This window comes from Narcine bancroftii, chromosome 2 (genome assembly GCF_036971445.1).
Source record: "Narcine bancroftii isolate sNarBan1 chromosome 2, sNarBan1.hap1, whole genome shotgun sequence".
NCBI classification, from domain to species: domain Eukaryota; kingdom Metazoa; phylum Chordata; class Chondrichthyes; order Torpediniformes; family Narcinidae; genus Narcine; species Narcine bancroftii.
The window spans coordinates 255,025,835-255,046,300 of NC_091470.1; the positions used below are offsets into that span (position 1 = coordinate 255,025,835).

The 20,466-nt window shown below is 35.7% G+C and overlaps 1 protein-coding gene across 5 annotated transcripts in view; it reads right to left on the reverse strand.

The window, feature by feature from the left end:
* Positions 1-20,466, reverse strand: part of LOC138755248 (transient receptor potential cation channel subfamily A member 1-like) — a 157,482-nt gene that overhangs the window by 73,955 nt on the left and 63,061 nt on the right. For 4 of the 5 annotated variants that reach the window (XM_069920883.1, XM_069920879.1, XM_069920881.1 and 1 more), the window contains 6 exons: positions 18,439-18,548; positions 10,022-10,115; positions 9,295-9,320; positions 7,797-7,888; positions 4,577-4,685; positions 2,957-3,127 (listed from right to left, as the gene is read on the reverse strand). In XM_069920883.1, the coding sequence (XP_069776984.1) occupies positions 2,957-3,127; positions 4,577-4,685; positions 7,797-7,888; positions 9,295-9,320; positions 10,022-10,115; positions 18,439-18,548 (602 nt within the window). The remainder of the gene's footprint in view (positions 1-2,956; positions 3,128-4,576; positions 4,686-7,796; positions 7,889-9,294; positions 9,321-10,021; positions 10,116-18,438; positions 18,549-20,466) is intronic. The other variant, XM_069920882.1, reaches the window with a different exon arrangement.

The following is a 20,466-nucleotide window of genomic DNA, read 5'->3' on the forward strand; positions in this document are numbered from 1 at the left end:
CAGCTTCGGTTTCCTCCTCATACACTGCTTCTCCAGCTATCTTTGCATCATCTACAAACTTAGCCACAAGCCTTTATTCTGCAACTCAAATCATTAACATACAATCTTTCTAGATCCAAACTTCACACATCTCTTTGCAGCCTCTGATTTTTTCCCCCCCATTTTGCCTTGTATTGTCATCAAAATAGAAGTTATTATAATTCTTTATCTGTCATTAATGATATATTGCCAAGTGTTGTGGCCTTATTATTGATTATTCATTATCCTGTCTTACAAACAGGCCTCAGTTCATACTAATATACTTTCCTCAATCCCATGGGCCCCAGTCCTAAACATTTGCATAGCACCTTCTTGAATACTTATTGAAAATTCAGATGTGTAGTATCTATCAGTTCCCTCTTGCATATTTTGACTCCAGGCTCATCCTCACAGCCCCAATGACTCAGGTTCAGTCAGATGCTTGAATAGTGTTCTCCCTGTGATCAAGTGGGTTCGATCTGGGTGCTTCAGTTTCCTCCACAAACCAGAACTGTAGGTTGGGAGGTTAACTGGCTGCTAAACATTGCCCATGTGTAGGTGAGTGGCATAATCTGGAGGGATTGATGGCAATGTGGAGAAAATAAAATGTTTATTGCAGTATTGTTGCAATACTGCAAGAGTGGTAACATTGGGCTGAAGGGCATGTTTCTATCTACACTGCATCACTCTGACTCTAATCCTATTAGGTAGCACATTCTGTTTCTTCTTTCCTGTCCTTTTGAAATAACTATTCCTCAGCAAGTTATTTATCTCATTTATTATTCTAGATATGAAGATAAAGCAGAGGATTAGAAATCTTGATATCCAAATTATCTGGTGATTTTTAGCATTCAATCCAAGCATACGGAGAATTTAGATATGACCTGTACTGGGCATTAGTGGAAGCATGAGTGAACAAACATCCAAAAGCTAATGTTGTTGACTGGAGTATCAGACAACAGCTGCTGAAGCACAGGCTGAAGTGCTCCCCATGCAACAACTCTAGGAGTGCAGCTTATTAGTTCTATCCCAGAATGTAGCTGTTAGGAGACAAGAACACCTCAATTCCTCAAACTCAAGCTTTCCTGCCATTCAAAAATAGAATTAGATGCAGTTTAAGAATGCAGAAGTCAAATTGACAAAAAGGAGAAAACATATGTGAAGAAAAATAAAGGATATATTAATTAGGGGCCTAATTGAAATGATCAGTGCCTTGTATATGTAAAAGATCGTGCCAATGCTGAATGGAGAACATTAATTAAGATTTGTGCTTGTTACAACAAAGACCAGCAGCAATAGGAATTCACCAGGCCAATGGTATCTTCTTCTAAACAATTATTTTTATTAATAATATAAAATCTTACTTAACCCCACTATGTGGGTTTGAGAGTGAGTGAGTCCAAACCATAACAATTCAGGCATAATCCTGAAGAAATCATTTTAAAAAGTTCAGTCAGAAATCTTTTGTGTTGAAACTCAGTCTTTAAACTACTGTTCAAAAGTTCTCAAACTCAGATTTACTTTCAGAGAAATATTTCTTCATACTAATGACTTTTTCACTAATTCTCCTCTCTTGCATGGAGATTTCAGAACTTGTGCTTCATACAATGATTTCACCAACCCAGGCAAGGGTTAAATGAAGTGACCATTACAAATGAACTTGACCAAGAGACAGGTGAAGTGGATTTTGTGCATCTCCCCTGATAAGGAAAACACCACAGAGAACCCTTTCCTGAGAATGTCTCTGTATCTCTGACCTCAGATGAAACTGGTGCAATATTAAAAATATTCTCTTGAAGTGGTGTAATCATGTGACATGACATCTCTGGTGATTTTGTTTGAAGTTCCTCTCTTCTAAAAGTCGATGAGAAATGCTTCGGAGTTGTCTGGACAGCTAATCAGCAGATGGCTTTCTTGTGTATACAGGAGTTTCTCCAGCAAACATTCTATTAAGTTTTGATGGAGAACTGCTTACTTCTCCAAATCAGCAAATAGTCTCTTGGAGCAAACATCCATTCTCTCTGGTCTTTCAATAGCACAATCCAAAATTCTTACTGCTTTGAATGAAGAGACACTGTCTCTGGAAGACCTTTCTTATCTGCTAACATGAATGTGTGATCTGTCTTTGTGTAAGTGTCCCTGATGTAACCCATAAAGTCCCTTTACTAAAAATAACAACTGAAAGATTGCTAAAATAATTCTTTAACAGTGATGAAAAAGATCTGCCCAATTGAACCATGTTTTCAATGGTTAACCAGATAAACCAACATGGCCATAAACATTTTAATGGTTTGAAATCTGCTTGATAGTCATCAAAAAAGTGCTCAATCAGGATTGATTTGGACACTATGCCCCGAAATTAATTTCCCAACACCTACCTAGAATCTGTTTAGGAGTGGACAAGGGACCACCCAGAACTCACCAGGCCCCAACTATTGGTGCATCCAGAGCAAAATAAAACTGTTGGAGGACTGAACAGATCAAGCAGAATCTGAGGAGAGAGAGAGAGAGAGAGAGAGAGAGAGAGAGAGAGAGAGAGAGAGAGAGAGAGAGAGAGAGAGAGTAGTGTACCTAGTTGGTGGCCAGATCATCTATTTCATTCAAATGAGGTCCATTCACAAATTTTCTATCGATCTCTTCAGCAGCATTATGACACCACATTTTACTTCTCAGGTCAGAAAACAAGGACTGCATTTTTATATTATGTTTCAAACTACAAATAAATTCCAAAAGGTGGCTGTATGCAAGTGCTTCCAACAGTAGAGATACAAGTCAACTTCAACAGGTTTTTGTGTGGAGAAGGCTGCAGGGTGGTTTCTGAGTGGAAAAGGGAGAATTTTTTTTGGAGAATCACTGACAAGAAAATTAGAAAATGAAGAATTAAGATTCATACTTATAACATTTAATAAATGAATATTTAGCAGAACAAAATAATTACCAAAGGCCAACATGGATGACAAAATTTGTTGTCTTGAAGAATTTTCTGTTTTTCATTCTTTTTCCACCATTTTAACTTTTTTTTTGAGTCAATGAATTTTATCATTTCCACTCCAACAAACAAGAGAAGTTGAAAGATGCACCCAAAACTGAGAATAATTTTCCACCAATCCTAAAATCCAAATAGGGATTGAAATAAATCTTCTTGCAAATGAAAACATTTGGCCATTCTATCCCAATCTTGGTGATCACACCTGTGCTAACACATGGGTGAAATTATTCCCTACTGGGTAACTGGCCAGGACATTTCTGTGTGCTATTTATTTTAGTGCATCTGATTTTTTTTTGTCATTAGCATCCCATTTACTGACACCACAAGTCGCAGCTTTCCCTCATTTTCATGCATTGAGATTTGGGTTCAATCTCCATAATCGTTAATGACAAAAATTAGTGGCGTGTTGCTCGGATTTGCAGATGAGAGGTCATTTAAGGGGTCTGTATTGAGACAAATGGCATCTCATGCACAACATCTGGCAGTCTCCGTTTTCAATGCTCAGGATATCTGAAATCCTGTTCCTGTCTGTTCCATTACAGACAGCAGCCTTTCTATTTTATGCACAAAGTAGCCACATGCTGTGAGCTCTGCCTCTTTGATATACTGCACTTTGCAGTTGTCTGGGGCTTGGTGGGTGACCTCCTACATTTAAGATTGCCACACGCCCCTTAGCATCACGATGGCCTTTCCCGCTGCTGTTCTGTGGCTACCATGGAGAGAGTTCAGAGAAGGTCTGGCACCTAATCCAGTGATCAGTTCAACAAAAGTATGGTAGCTGGAGGCTTTTCTCTCAGTTCCCGCTAGGAATTTAACGATCCTTTTTACAGCATGGGATGCGGGGGGGGGGGGGGGGGCACGGCATTTAACATATTTTTGGCCAATTTCATGAGTTTTTGCAGGTGAGAGGGATCCCTTTGAGCTTGAGGAATAATATGTGGCATATTTAGCAGACAGGGTCTGCAAATTCAGGACAAAATGACATTTCTCCACCCAAGGAACAGCAAGTCTTTGGAATTCTCTCCCCAAAAATGGCAGTGGGGATGCAATTGTTGAGTTCAAGATAAAGATTAATTTATTTTAAATCCTGATCCTATTGCCAGTGGGTTTATTTACTTTATTCTGATCATCATGGTTTTCAACATTGCTATTAAATCCTTGCTGAACCTTCCTTACTTTATCAAATGCAACACTAACTGCTCCATTCTAATAAAATGATTTTCACCTCTTCTAAGGCCTTCCCATCCTTCTTAACCTTAGTTGCACAGAATTTCCAGTGAAACCAGGAAGTTTTATAATATTTTAACACCTCATTGAAATGTTTTACAGAGATTCAGCAATAAATTGTGGAAGTATTTGTATCATAGCTGTCCATGTGCTTAAGGTAATAACAAGCAATTTTGGTGAAACATTCCATAATTTATTTCCCAAAGAAGTACAAGTTCTTTGCTAGATTTATTAATGGCAATTAAATATTGATTAAAAACAGAAAGAATGTACACAGCAATCATTCTGAGCTGGTACTTTTCAAATGGTAATTCTGTGATATTCTTCTTATTTAAAATTTACCTGAGAGAAAGTGTAATTTCTTCTCTTCTCCCACTGTACTACAGTCATGAGGATCGTCCAAGTGATGATGAAGAAAAATTTTAACAGCAATATTATGAAGGCTCCAAAACTGAAAATTAATTTAAATTATTAAAGCTCTTCTGCACTTCTTAAATTAGAAAAAGATTTTTCATTACAATATGACCACTGATATTCAAATAGAATTTAATTATACTGATTCCAGTGAACTTGCACAGAGGACAATGAATTTATACCCCAAGATGATATTACTTTGTAGTGTACAATCACTAGTTTTTAAAAATTTATTCAAATATTTAAAGGTGTTTAATGTCTGAAGTGACATCCTAATCCTTCTTTATTAAAACTTGTGCTCCATTCCAGATTACAGTTGGAGGAACAGAGACGCTTTGGTAATTTGCTTAATCAGTTTGTTAGCTGCCTTGACAATGTTAAGGTAGAAAAAAAGGGAAGGTAGAAAAAAGGGAAAGCAAGACATTGACATTCTACAGTTTCTGCACAATGACCAGAAGTCATTGAGTCGTGAGTAGAAATGGTAAATCTGGTTACTTGAACCTTCACACAGTGATAAATGCATCTCTCCTTCAATACATTGTACAGTAAGTACTGAGATCAGTTGGCTCACCTCTGACTGAAAATGTCAGATTCTTGAAATGAAGCCTTTAAATGTTTGTCCCTTCACAATTGTATATTACATCATCCAAATTACAACATCACTCATGTTACCTGAATAACTGGAAGTGATGAGTCAAAATATGGGATGGACATCAAGGAATATTGATGGTGGCAGAACAACAACCTTGCTCTAAAAATCACATGTTTGCAATGATGGAAAAGAGATGGAGAATCAAAACCTTCAAGTTCCTGGGAGCTCATATTTCAGAAGACCTTTCCTGGAGCCAGTAGACCGAAGTGACTGCAAAGACGACACACCAATGCCTCTAATTTAGGAGGAGATTTGGCATGTTGTCGCATATTCTATCAAACCTACAGGTGTACTGTGTAAAGTACAGGCTGGTTTGGCATTTCAAGTGCCAATCAACAAGGCAGCTGTAGAAGGTAGAAAATATAACTAGGACAATCACAGACTAATCTCCCATCCATTGCAGACATCTATGTGAGGTGGTACCTGAAGAAGGTAGCCAATATCATAAAGAACCATCCCCCCCCCCCCACCATCCTGGTCACAACTTCTTCTCATTGCTACCTTCAGGCAGAAATACAACAGCTTGAAAACCAGCACATCTCAGCTCAAGAATAATTTTTTTAAACAGCTGTTGGACTCGAACTTCTTGGCACATTAATCATAGACTGCTCCGATAGTACAAAAAGATAGTCTGCACTCTTGCAAATTACTTGATTGCACTAGGATTACTGTGAATACTTATTATCTACGTGGTGTATTTATTATCTCTTAATTTAATTCAATCAGCTTACTATCCTAGTTTCTTTTTGCAAGTACTGATCAGCTGTAATAAGAATTTCAGTGCTTATGTACATTGTACAGTACATGACAATAAACTCATCATGAACTACATCTTAATGCACTAATAAGCAGCAAACTGAAAAGTCAGCGGCAGCCAGGAATGTTTATTTGGCTTGGAAGCTCTTCCTGCAGCTAAAAGAGTGGTGCTTCATGAGAAGTCACTTTGAGAGGATATATGTTGAGAACTATCAGAATCTACAATGCATCAATTAGAACACGATGTTGAAACCAACAATGTCAGTTTCAGAGGAAATTCAACAATGCTGCTTTAGTTCTCAGAGCAGTGTTCAGTTTAATAAGCGCCTTTTAAAAATATCTTTTAGGTAAAAGAATATTGGATTAGTGACAGAAATAAATCTGCATCGTTCAATTTCTGAGCAACATCTCCAAGACTTTCATGGCATCAAACCCTTCCACTCCATCATATTTCAACTATAAAAAAAGTTAGGTGGCCCCTTGGAGTTACTATCAATGAGGATAACAAAACCTGGATTTCAAGAAAATCAGAATGAAAAAGCAATGAGAGAGGCAATTTCACAAAACTATATGGTCGTGTCTTGATTATGGAGTTTATAGCTCACCTCAGCATCAAAATAAAACAAACATTCGCACAGCAATATCTGCTGATGAAACTCATTAGTTAGAATATTATCCTCAACTGAGGAGTTTCTGACAAAATAAAAGCTTTAAAATTGTCAAATAACATTGGTTAAAGACACTTCAATGGGATGATTAAAAAAGCAAACATCCATTAAATAGCATGAAGTCAAAAATCATGATTTTCTCATTATTCCAGCTCTTTAATTGAAGAATTAAAAAATACTTGTGAGCAGCCCAAAAACTGCTAAAAAGTTCTCAGCTACAAAGGTCTGTGTAATTAATCACTCAATCCTTAAATAATTCAAATAATGTTTAAAAATCCCCTTATGAAGCCGATGTCCAATTTTCTAGTGCTCCACATACACATCAAGACTATTCGTTAGTAATCAAGCGCACAGTCCAATAAAGAAGTCGGGATTAAAATGCATATTGTGATAGGTGGATGATACAAAAAGCAGAAGGAAAAGGCAGCATATTCACTAAATTTGTAGCATTGTGCTGTATTGGAACTAAATAAGAAAGATGATCCTTGTGGATTCTCACAAGAATTGCATTTCAGAGGTGGAGGAGGGTGGTTTGCTTTCCTAGTAAACAGACTATAGCTTGATTTTCTGCAATGTGAAACCACACCATCTGGCCCGGTGTCAAAAAACACGAGTTGTAAAATGAGAGATTTGGGGTTTATATTTTACTTTTTTCACAAATTCTGAGAGAGTAAATTATTATTTTTTTTAATCTCTCAAATTTTGGGGTAGTGGTTTGTGAATTTCTGCTAAATGAAAGGCTGTGTTTTGGGAAGTTCCATTGTAACCCAAATATGTTTATTTTAAAAAAGCAATGGGAACATGGTGCATCGCTCAATAACTTAACTACACTTCTCTTCATAGAAGCCAATACAAGGAATTCATCCAACTCCCTTCAGAATTCTTGTAGAAAATCTGCTTCAAGTATTTGTGCACACAAATTATTTGAAAGGTTAATCTCCTTCGGGAAAACAAGAACCTTCAGCTCGCTAAACTAGATTGAAGACTGAAAAATCAGGCATAAATATTGCACGCTTGCAAGTAAAATTGAAAACTTCAGTTAATGATGACAGATTACAAAATATTTACTTACAATCCATATTTCTTCCATTTCAAATTAATGAAGTGTTGAACAACAGGATGTTTTAAGACATTAAATATTTGATGCTTCACTATCAGGTCAAGCTAATAATAAATAAAAATGTTTTAAAAGCAGTTCAGTTAGCATTCCTATTTTACCCACCCACCTCCCCAATGTCCAACTGGCTCTTAGTACTTCATGATTATTGGTCTTCAAATAGTATATGACAGTTCAGCACGAGTTACTTTCATGAATTTTATCTTTCTTATATTCTATGATTGTCATGTCAACCATGTTAATTTTCAGCCAACTTGTCCTGAGTTCATCAGAGTGGTAAAACAGGAAAACTGAGAAGTGTAGGACAATAGCTGCTCATTATGACAACTATGATAGAGGAAATGTGGGTTGAGAGTTGGTGGAGAAGATTTATGATAGAAAATATCTCTTCAGATTTTCTGGAATAAAATCTATACATTTTAATTGTACATCAGAAATGAAAAGTAAATTGCAGTATTTGAATTGTAGCAATTTGAATTGTAGCAATTTACATTTTTAAGATAAATGAATCTCAACTTGCTACACAACTATAAATCAAAATATACAGGCACAATCTACTTTTAAAATATATGTATAAAGCTAAAGCAAAATTAGTTTTGTTTCAACATAATGTTATAAAGATAATGAATTTAAAAATTTTTGTTGGCAGAGCTATGCAAACAAATTATTAAATTGATTGATGGTCTGACTGGTTCAGATTAGTTTTGTTGCAACCAACTGAAAAACCTCACAAAGATTAACGTATACAGAGCCGTTGTCATACCCACACTCCTGTTTGGCTCCGAATCATGGGTCCTCTACCGGCATCACCTACGGCTCCTAGAACGCTTCCATCAGCGTTGTCTCCGCTCCATCCTCAACATTCATTGGAGCGACTTCATCACCAACATCTAAGTACTCGAGATGGCAGAGGCCGACAGCATCGAATCCACGCTGCTGAAGATCCAACTGCGCTGGGTAGGTCACATCTCCAGAATGGAGGACCATCACCTTCCCAAGATCGTGTTTTACGGCGAGCTCTCCACTGGCCACCAAGACAGAGGTGCACCAAAGAAGCGGTGCAAGGACTGCCTAAAGAAATCTCTTGGTGCCTGCCACATTGACCACCGCCAGTGGGCTGATATCGCCTCAAACCGCGCATCTTGGCACCTCACAGTTCGGCGGGCAGCAACCTCCTTTGAAGAAGACAGCAGAGCCCACTTCACTGACAAAAGACAAAGGAGGAAAAACCCAACACCCAACCCCAACCAACCAATTTTCCCTTGCAACCGCTGCAACCATGTCTGCCTGTCCCGCATCGGACTTGTCAGCCACAAACGAGCCTGCAGCTGATGTGGACATCACCCCTCCATAAATCTTCGTCCGCGAAGCCAAGCCAAAGAAAAGAAAAGTAAGATTCAGTAAATTATTGCATACTTGACATTTAACTACTGCATGTCCACTCAGTACTTACTGCCTGTTTTTTGCCTTTCTCTTGCTCTGAAAGTAAAAACAGTTCTAAATTTTAAATTCTGGTTGTTCCAACAAGCAGTAAATCATGACTCAGTGTTAGCACTGTTGGCTTTATTCTTAAACAATAAACATGAAATAACATGTAGATCACCCCTGAATGGCAAGTAAATGTAATGAGAAATCAATCCATAAATAAAATTCAAACGGCAATCCAGACTTTAGAAAAATATACCCACCTCTCTTTTAGACAAAATAAAGAGGGCAGATTTAAAATTTGGGTGACCCAGTCAATTTTGAGTACATGGCTGTAATATCACAGGCTTTGTAGAATGCAAGTAGATAATAAGATTGTTTCCTGAGGCATGCCATTGAAGGATGTCCAGAGAGAAGAGAACCATTCTCAGGAGTGGGAAGTAGACCAATAGAATGGTCACCCAGGATGCAATTGTTGTTACTGATGGAGAATTTCTGATCTTTCTCAACCCCGAAACAAGGGACATCACTAAAAAATTATGTGATTCAGGCATAAAATTTAAAAATCCAATGATGGCCCTTCCAAAGATGATGTCAAATGAATTGACTGCAAGGGGTATTAATATTTTTATCCAATGAACTGCTTCAACTCAACAGTGCCAGTGAAAATCCAGCATAATAATCACATAATCAATTATCTCTTTAAATAAACATCCTCAAAACTATACTAGATCACTTGGAAAAATAAATCGCACCTTCAAAGATATCTGGCTCCAGGTATTTCAGGTAAAAGAACTGAACTCTGTTTGTATGATCAAATAAGTAGAACTGATTTAATGCATCAAATGCCTGAGGAGAGGAGAATCAATAATAAGATTAATATACAAAATTGAAGGAAATTGGCACTCCTGTCTATTACAAGTCTCATCTAGCTAGTACTCATCTCCAACACCTCTCTATATTGTTTGCAAAGAAACAGAGGGCCACAATATTCTTTGGCTAATTCTATTTTTTAATTAGACAATATTTTTATATATTGTTTATAACATTGCCCAACAAAAATTCATTGGCTTAAATTTTTAAATGGACTCATCATTCAGTTCTCTTCTGTAGTGAGAGACTTGGATCTCCTCCACCGCTTTTTTGATAAAGGTTTACTATTTTAGTTCCCAAATCACTGTTTCACTTAAATTGTTCAGATACAGCAGGTAAAGAGTTGCACCTCCTCATAATGAACTAGTCTTTTGCAGTGTGAAAGGTAGCCATTTGTCAGAAAAATCTTGAATGGCTTTGACCTGTGAAGTAAGGATGTCATTGCCTTATGATCACCCATGATTACACTACTTCTTAAAAGTGAATTGAATGAAATGACTTTATACTGGTCCTGAAGTATAGATGTCTGTTGAGATGGGGTGTAGTTTATTCAACGGTGAGTAGTTACTCCATGGTTACAATTGATTGGGCACAAAACACACCACATAAGCCTGCAACAGCCAAAGCAAATTTCAGTTTGATCAGCAACATGTTGTCATCATGTGGTTTCATCAATCAGAAGCCCATTCTTTTCAGGTTCGAACAACAATTTCTTGTCATGTTATGAGAATCAAATAAATTGTATCTACTGGAAATCTGAAATAAAATAGAAAATGCTGAAAACACTCAACAGGTCAGGCAGCACCTGTGGAAAGAGAAAATATGTTAGCACTTTAGGTTAAAGACCATTTAGCAGAATTATGAATCAAACTTTTTTTTCTCTTTCCCAGTTCTGAGAGTCTTCAACCTAAAATATTAATTCTGTTTCTCTCTCCATGCAGGTAGTTGACCTGAAATGTAATGATAATCGAGATCAACCTTTCATGAACTGTTCGGCATTAAGAACAAAAGGCAAAGTCCATAAATAGAAATTACTGTCAATCACAGCAGCCTTGTGTGAGGTTCTGTCCTCTAACAAAATGTGTCCTTTAATAATAATTTGAGTATTTTATTCAGCATGTGTACACCAAAGTAGAACAAATGCTATAACAAAATTTTGTGATGTTTTTCACCTGCTAAGAACAAATAGTTATCACATGCCAATTATTTCCATGTTGGAATTTGAGGTGTGAAAATGTTGCAATTCAGTGGAGGGTGTACACAAGTATCCAAGGTTGACTGAAAGAAAGTCCAGAGAAGGCTCCCCATTTCAAACATATCACAGGACTCTTATACTTCTCGGATAATGTTCTTCATAATCTTCCTCTCTGGGTTCATCATCTTCCTCTTCCAGTACCTCCTGCCTGTTCTCTCCTGATGCAGCATACCGTAATAAAGTGCATGCCATCATGCACCACTAAACTGATGCTGACGGTAGAATCTTATCTTGATTAACATGAGGGTATTCTCTGTGTGGTTCCTGGTGGTACCCTGGCCTTAGCCATGCTGAATTGAACCACATAACTAGGAGTTAGAAATCAGGGAAGGATGGATAGTTCCTGCAGTTGGGGCAGTGCTGGTCTCAAATTTACAATAATTTGGATTTCAGGACAGAAGAGTCATATAAACATACTCAAAAACTGAGGTGCATCACATTCTCAGTCAAAACTTGAACACTGAGGGAGCAGCCACCTTTGTTGCATTGAGTCCTAAGCATGACCTCAAACTTCCTCCACAAGCAAACGTGCATTGCCAAATTTCCTGAGTGGTACAATAAGACTTGGAAACTGTCACAATTACATTTTACTCATGATAAAATTAAGTTGAATTTAGACAAATCTACCACTTGAATGGTTTTAAAATTCACAAGAACACAAGCACATATTTCTATTAGCATTGATTCCAAGTAATTTATACTGAGGACTCAACCGTGCTAGCTTAGTCCAGTGAAATTGCATGCTCCTGAGAAGATAGAATGCTGATTTTTTTTTTTGAAAAAGCAAAAATATGCTTCTGTCTGATGTGAATTTCTAGACTCCATATCACTCAAGCTCATAAATGAAGGGTATGCAATCACCATTACAACAATGTGCTGTAGGAGAAAGAAATAGTGAGGGCTATAACAAGTAAAGAGGGATGTGGTAATGGAACCAAAAAAACAGGCTCAAGAGTAGAACTGTGGAATACAGAAGTGACACAACTCAAGTTTCATTAATTCGGTTAAGGAGTATGTACACAAAGGCTTTATATAATAGCCCGAAGGCTAGAATTGCTGTTAATGGCCAAATTTCAGAATCTTTTAGTTTGACAAGATCTACTAGACAAGGATGTCCGTTGTCACTTGCTTTATTTGCTATAGTTATTGAACCTTTAGCACAATTAATATGTCAAAATGAAAATGTTAAAGGTATGAGAGTTCTGAATGAGGAATACAAGATTAATTTATTTGCTGATGTTTTATTCTATTTGGTGGATCCGGATATTTCTTTACCTGCAATTCAAGAATGTTTAGAAATTTATGGCCAATTATCTGGTTACAAAGTAAATTGGGCTAAAAGTTAAATTTTGCCAATTTGTAAAGATGATTATTCAGTATATAAAAATATTACAAATTTGAAGTGGACTACACAAATGAAATATTTAGGAATTAATGTTAATACGGAATTTCAAGAATTATATTCAATTAATTATTTTCCTTTAATAAAAAGGAAAAAATTAGATTTGATTAGGTGGAGGGATCTTTCTTTGGGTTTACTAGGGAGGATTAATACCATAAAAATGAATATTTTTCCTAGAATACAATATTTGTTTCAATCAATTCCTTTTTTTTTAAAGTTTTTTTTAAGGACTTATATAAAGCGATTAGAGAATTCTTATGGAAGGGAAAATTTCCGAGAGTAGCAATGAGAAAATTGATGTGGGATTTTCAATTTGGAGGTTTAAGATGACTGAATTTTCAGCATTATTATGAAGCAGCTCAATTCAAATTTATTAGTGCATTAATGAATATGGACGACCCACCTAGTTGGGTAAAGATAGAAATGGCGGTTATTTTAGAAAAATTTCCTCATGAGTTTTTGTTTCAATGGAATAAAAATTTATTACGAACTTATGATGTACCAATATTGAAACATTTATTGAATTTATGGACAAATAAACTCAAAAAATTTGGACTTAAAAATATATATTCTGGAAGATTGCCATTATATAATAATCAACTTGTTCCTTTTACGGTCTCCAATCCCACTTTGAAACAATGGGAAAAGAAGGGAATAAAAAAAATATCTGATTGTTTTTCTGAGGGTTGTTTTTGTTCCTTTGACGAATTACAAAGGAAATATGGTATTAGTGCAAATTCTATATTTGTATATTATCAATTAAGATCTTTTGTAAAACAGTTATGTGGTCGACATATGATTTTATTGCCTGAATCTAGTTTTGAAGAATATGTACTTTCAATACCAAAAAAGGGATACATATCTGATTTGCATTGTATTTTACAAGAAATTGATAGTAAAAAAGATTGGGATAAAGATAAGTTGAAATGGGAAAAAGATTTAGGACATAAAATAGCTGAAGAAGCTTGGATGGAAATTTGTCAGAATAGTATTCGGAAATTAATTAATGCTAGACTAACGATGATTAATTATAATTTTATTCATCAGCTATATTTAACGCCGGAGAAATTTTAAAAAATTTGGTCTTAGTTTTTTTAAATAAACTTTATTTAAGATTTTATAACATGAATAACATAGGATTACATTAAAAAAAATTAAAATAATAAAATTAAAATACAGTATCAGTAATCTAAATAAACTATACCCTCCCCAATAATTATTACACATTAATAACCCAACTCAAATTAGTCCAACCCCCCTTCCCCCCCAAATAAAGAGTGAAGAATTAATAAAGTTAATAATATGAGAAAAAACCCACTTACAAAAAAAAACCAAAAACATAACCGATTAAAATACTAACAAAAAAGTAATTAATACTAAGATATCAGACTTAAAAAACATATTTAAATCAAACTTAAATGCATACATTTAACAAATGGAGTTAAGATGAAACATATATTTAACTCAAACTTAATATAAAAAATTAGTAAAGTTAGTAACATTATCTATCAAAAATTCTTAAACAATAATCAATTCTTAAAAAAATTGTAGCATAAAAAATGAAAAAAACTTTCTCTATAAAGATAAACCTTCACCAAATATCAACTAACTTCACATCTATCATCATATTAGTCACATAAACCACCATCTTAAAACAAAATTCAAACCTCATTAAGCATTGTACAATTCAATTTTAGTACTCTTCCACCATTTTTCCCTTTTACTCTTGAATAGTTATCCAATAAAAGCTCCAATACCACATTTAAATATCCCCAATCATTACGTTAAAATTCAGATATCCAAATAATAACACATCTACAATGAAATCTATATCTTCAACAAATGGAGCATAAACCACAAACAAAATTCAAGCCTCATTAAGAATTGTACAATTCAATTTATAACTTTCATCATTATTCCCTTCGTTCTATAACTAAAAGAGCAAAATAATACACCAGAATTACCATTCCTTTCACCTTAAAGTTAAAAATAAAAAAACTTATCCATCCCATTCACATTTAAATTTCAGATATTCCTTATCTACTGAATAAACTTTAAAAAAAAAACATCAATTTTTAGTTTTTTTAAACAATCAAATACTTGATGCTTTTTTTATATTTAAAAAAAACCCCTTCACTCTTTAATCTAATAATACAAAAAAAAGGAAAAAAAAAACTGGTGGGAGGTTAAAAATACACCCTCCCATCTAAACTGCGCAATGCAGTAACTCCCAAAAAAAATGGGGGTGAGATAACTCACACGAAGCCGATGACTTTCAGGAAATAGTGCCCATCCAGTTCTCTCCAACTCTCACTTCATCTTAAACTAACATCATCATTATTTAATATCCCTTTTTAAAAAAAAATTAGAAAAAAAAGGACAACTCTTTTAATCAGCTCCAACTGCCGAGTCACCATTACAACCATTCCTTCTTGGAGCACGGCTCTTTTCTTCCATCTCTTGTCTCCTTAGAGATCGCGGCAGACTGTCTCTGTTGAAACTGAGTAATTGGCAGCTCTTGAGCAAATGCTATAGCTTCCTTTGGAGAATCAAAGAACTTTGGTTGGTAACCATCTTGAAAAACCTTCAAAACAGCTGGATATCTAAAGGTTGCCTTGTAACCTTTCTTCCACAACAACTCTTTAGCAGGATTGAATTCCTGTCGTTGGAACATAACTTCTTGACTCAAATCCACATAGAAGAAAACTCGATTATTTTGAATCATCAAGGGTGATTTTCTCTGTTGTGCATTTCTAATAGCCACTCGTAAAATTATTTCTCTGTCGTAATAATTCAAGCAACGAACCAAAACAGGTCTTGGATTTTGACCTGAAATAGGTCTTCTACGCAAGGCTCTGTGAGCACGTTCCAGTATTATACCTTCCGGGAAATGTTCTTGACCCAGCACCTGTGGAATCCATTCAGTAAAATATTTTCTTGGGTCTGGTCCCTCCATACCTTCCGGCAAACCAATAATCTTTATATTGTTCCATTTGGATTGGTTTTCCAAATAATCAATCTTTTTCAACAAATTTTTATTTTGAGTTTGTAAGTCTTCGACTATTTTGGTCACATCAAAAACTTGATCCCGTATTTTGTCTATATCTTCTTCACGAATTAAATTTATCTCTCACTTCAAGCTTAAAAGCTCCAAACTCAGCCATTTGTTGAGAATGTATTTTCACCAAAGTATTAAACCTAGTACCAAGTTCAGTCATAATCTTGGATAATCCCTGCACTGTACAAGATAATTTAGATTCAAGATTCACAAAAATCTTTTCAATTGGAAGAGATTTTGGCTCAACAGATTCCTGCTTCTTCTGCATAACCAAAGGATCTTCTGTTCCTTCCTTCATTCTGGTTGCCTTCCTTGTAGTATGACTACGCATGGAAACCCCAGCCACAGCTTCTCCAGCAGTGACTGGAGGACGCTGGCCGGGGTTTTCCCCAGTCCATAATGTATTAAGTTCTCCCAGTACATCAAGTTGTATAGGTTCTTCTATCTCAAGAGGTGCAGTTTGCAGCGCCACCTCTACAGTTGACAAATGCCTTTGAGTAATTCTTTGTTCTAAAGGCTGTTTGGTGCCCTCTTTAGGGGGCTCTACCGATGTAACATAGAACTCTACATCCGAACACTGTACCTCTCTCCTGGGATCCATTTCACGCTGAGTCCCGGTGTCTTTCCTGCAGGTAGGCTCCAAAACTTGAACTTTTGGAAAATGTAGTTTTTTGATGATCTGTTTTCGTTTTTGTTTGCTCTTTTTCACCAATTGTACCATCATAAGTTAAATTAACAGCACTGAAATTATCTAAACTTTTAAAGAATTTTAACGGGCATTTCTAGACAAAACAATAAGATAGAGTCAGGAGAGGACTGGAAGGCACGTCTGATCCTTATGCCATCTTGCCACGCCCCCAAAATTTGGTCTTAGTAAGTTGGATTCTTGTTTTCGATGTGATCAGACGGCCAATACTTTTTTGCATACTGTTTGACTTTGTGATCGATTGCAACAGTTTTGGAAAGGTATTCAATCTATTTTTAACAGTTTATAATATTCATCTTGTATTAGATTCAGATATATTTTTATTAGGGAACATGCAATCATTAATTGATTTAGGTTTAGAGGATTATCAGATTTCATTTATCTATTTAGCTTTAGTCGTGACTAAGAAATGTACTTACTTGGAAAGATAGAAATATACTAACTTTAGATAAGTGGTATTTGGAAATGATTTTTTGTTTGACTATGGAAAGGATATCTTTTTCAATTCAGGATAAGATGTCTTTTTATAAGTTAAAGTGGACTCCATTTGATAATTATATGCATTTAAGTTTGATTTAAATATATGTTTAAGCGTGATATTTTAGTATTGACAATTTTTTTTTGTTGTTGGAATTTTTTTTAGGTTAAGTTTTATCTTTTTTTTCCCATATATAATATTGTTAATTTTATTAACTCTTCACTCTTTATTTGGGGGGGGAGGGTTGGACTAATTTCAAGTTAGACTATTAATATTGTGTTACAATTAACCAGGGGGGGGTTATTTTGTGTAGTTTTCTGATGTAATATTGTAATCATACTATTTTAATTTTTTTTATTATTTTTTTAAATTTTTCTTTAAATGTAATTCTCTGTTGTATTCATGTTATAAAATTTTAAATAAAGTCTTCAAAAAAAAGGAGTATGTACATGACACTTCCTAGCTTTTAATATTTCTCAATCTCAAAACACGTCAGCTTCCAAGAAAAGTGAGCCTCGATTTTCCAAATTGTATCTTATTCATCCACATCAAACTTCATAATTGCAGCTGTAAATAGCTTTAATCTTTTGTTGATAAAAGCGAAAAAACATTTTGACGGCTGAACTAGACAGTTTGTTGCTGGAAGCTGTTAGATTAGTTCAATATACATGTTCAAGATGACAATCTATTGCTGATGCAGAGAATTCAATGTTTTAAGCATTCACCAGAGAAATAACCATACATTACAATGAAGGGAATTTTATTGAACTAATTATAAACTAATTTTGTGATGTAGACCATAGAATGAAATCTATAATTTTGTGACCTCAGATCCTTAGCAAAAAGTTATCTTTCTGTGGTTCAATTCCAGTATATTGTGCCCTAGATTTGCTTCACTTCAGCAGTGTGAGACATTCATAAACAGTAGGTCAAATACAACTTGTGACCAACAGAATGGAAATCAGAAGTGGGAAATTGGCTGGATGAGAGGCACTCTGTAGGATGTTGAATTATCATTACACACGATCACTAATGTTAAATGTACATAAGGGCACCAACTGTTGATTGTACTGCCCACTAGAAAATGGGTTGCACAAATCAATTGAACCAAATGCGCAGGAGACTACAATCGGCAGCTGGTAAACTTGTACATGTTTAGAGCAACTAATCAAAAACAACTTTCTAACCACCTTCAACTACTACTTCTTGAGATTGAGGAATACTATTCAAAACAAGCATAATTTGTATCAGGCTTGCATGTGGCTAAACACTATCCCAGAATTTTTACCTATCAGTAAAGAATCACACTATACTGGATTAATGCTATATGCCAAAATTAAGCACATTTTATAAAATCAATCTTTTACAGAAAATCTAAAGAATTTAAATAAATATCTTACCACTTTAGGCATGTTAAGCAACATCACATTCAAGCAACTTTGATCAAAGGCATCCAAAGCACCAGCGTCACAACCAATCTTTAAGAGAAATATTGCTGCTTCAGTTCGACCTAAAAATGAGAATTTCTTCTTTATTTAAAAAGTTGTGTTCAGAGCTTTATTTATTTTAAATATCTAACAATGCTAATATATATTAAGCACCCTAATATATTTACAGGATTACAGAACACAAGAGTTTGGAGCAGGATGGTTTTTACCCCTTCACACTTTTATTCATCTAATGGATGTGGGCTTTATAGTAATTGCTCATCCTCAACTCCCCTTGTGAAGGTGGTGGTGATCCACTATCGTGAACCATTGCAGTTCTTGAGGTACATCAACCACTAGTTTGCTTTTTGCTCCAGATTCCTGTATTTGCAGTCTCTTATATGCATCTAGAATATTGTTAGGGAGGGAATTCCAGGACTTTGACCCAGCAACAGTGAAGGAATGAAAATACCTGGAGGACAACGTCAAAGTTCCATGCTTCCCATACTTTTGTTCCCCATGACCTTTTAGCTGATGGTTGACAGGATAGTTTTGGCTGTTGTCATTCCTGGTGCATATATGTCAGCTGTGGGTGATGTCCAGTTTTGTTTTTATGTGGCTTTCTAGCATTTACTGCAAATGAAAGGCTTGTTATACCATTGTTGTGGGACTAAAGTCTCATGTAGGCCAGATGAGGTATGGGTAGCAGATTTATTTCCCTAAAGGACTTATTCTTCCATTCATCAAGATCTTACACCTCACCGTAATTTTCCAACACTATCTTGCATGCCTAGATTCTCAACACAGAAATATATATCAATCTGAATTGAATGAACTTAATGACTCAGTTGTCACATCCCTCTGGGTTAATAATTCCAAAATTTCCTCACACTTACCATGAAGCACTTCCTCATCTCAGTTCTAAATGGCCCACCACTTATTTTCAGATTGCAGCCATACTAGTTCTGGAATATCTATTCTTTGGCTTGGCTTCGCGGACGAAGATTTATGGAGGGGGTAAAAAGTCCACGTCAGCTGCAGGCTCGTTTGTGGCTGACAAGTCCGATGCGGGACAGGCAGACACGATTGCAGCGGTTGCAGGGGAAAATTGGTTGGTTGGGGTTGGGTGTTGGGTTTTTCCTCCTTTGCCTTTTGTCAGTGAGGTGGGCTCTGCGGTCTTCTTCAAAGGAGGTTGCTGCCCGCCAAACTGTGAGGCGCCAAGATGCACGGTTTGAGGCGTTATCAGCCCACTGGCGGTGGTAATCTCTCATTAAATGGCAAACCTGCCATTACAGAAACTAACCAGATTAACCCTTATTGCATTGCCTTTCTGGCATATGAATGCCTTTTTATGTAAAGAGACCAAATCACAACACAATATTCCAGGTTCGATTTCACCAATATTCAAAACAATTACCTGAGAGATGTTACTTCCTGTACTTGCATTCACTCACACATACCATCTGCTTTCTTAATACCATATCCAGTAATTAACATTTCATTTAAAAATGGAGTTTTTCCAATATCATCATCACACATTAAAATTTTAAAGGAAAATAATATTTGAAATATTTCAATGTTTGATTTTTTTTCCACCAATCTCATCTGCTTAACAGTCAACAGAAAGACCTGAACAGACTCAGCAGGTTATGTAGCTTTAATAGAAAGAGAAACAGAATTTTAGATTGAAGACATTAACTCTATACCTCTTTCTACAGATGGTAATTGATCTTCACAATGTTCCATTATTTTCTGTTTTATTACAGACTAGCAGGATACCCAGCATTGCCCAGGCCATAAGATTTCCACTGGAACAACACATCAATGGTGTTTCACCTTTCCACTTCTTTGCTACACAATGTTGGCTTACATCTAATATGGAGCCAATTACAACTACATTAATGGAAGCATATTTGGTGTCAATGAGTAATTAATGCAACATTTAGCAGACTGGCTGAGTAAATGGTGCTGTCGTTCATCTGGTGGCTTTTGTTCACTTTG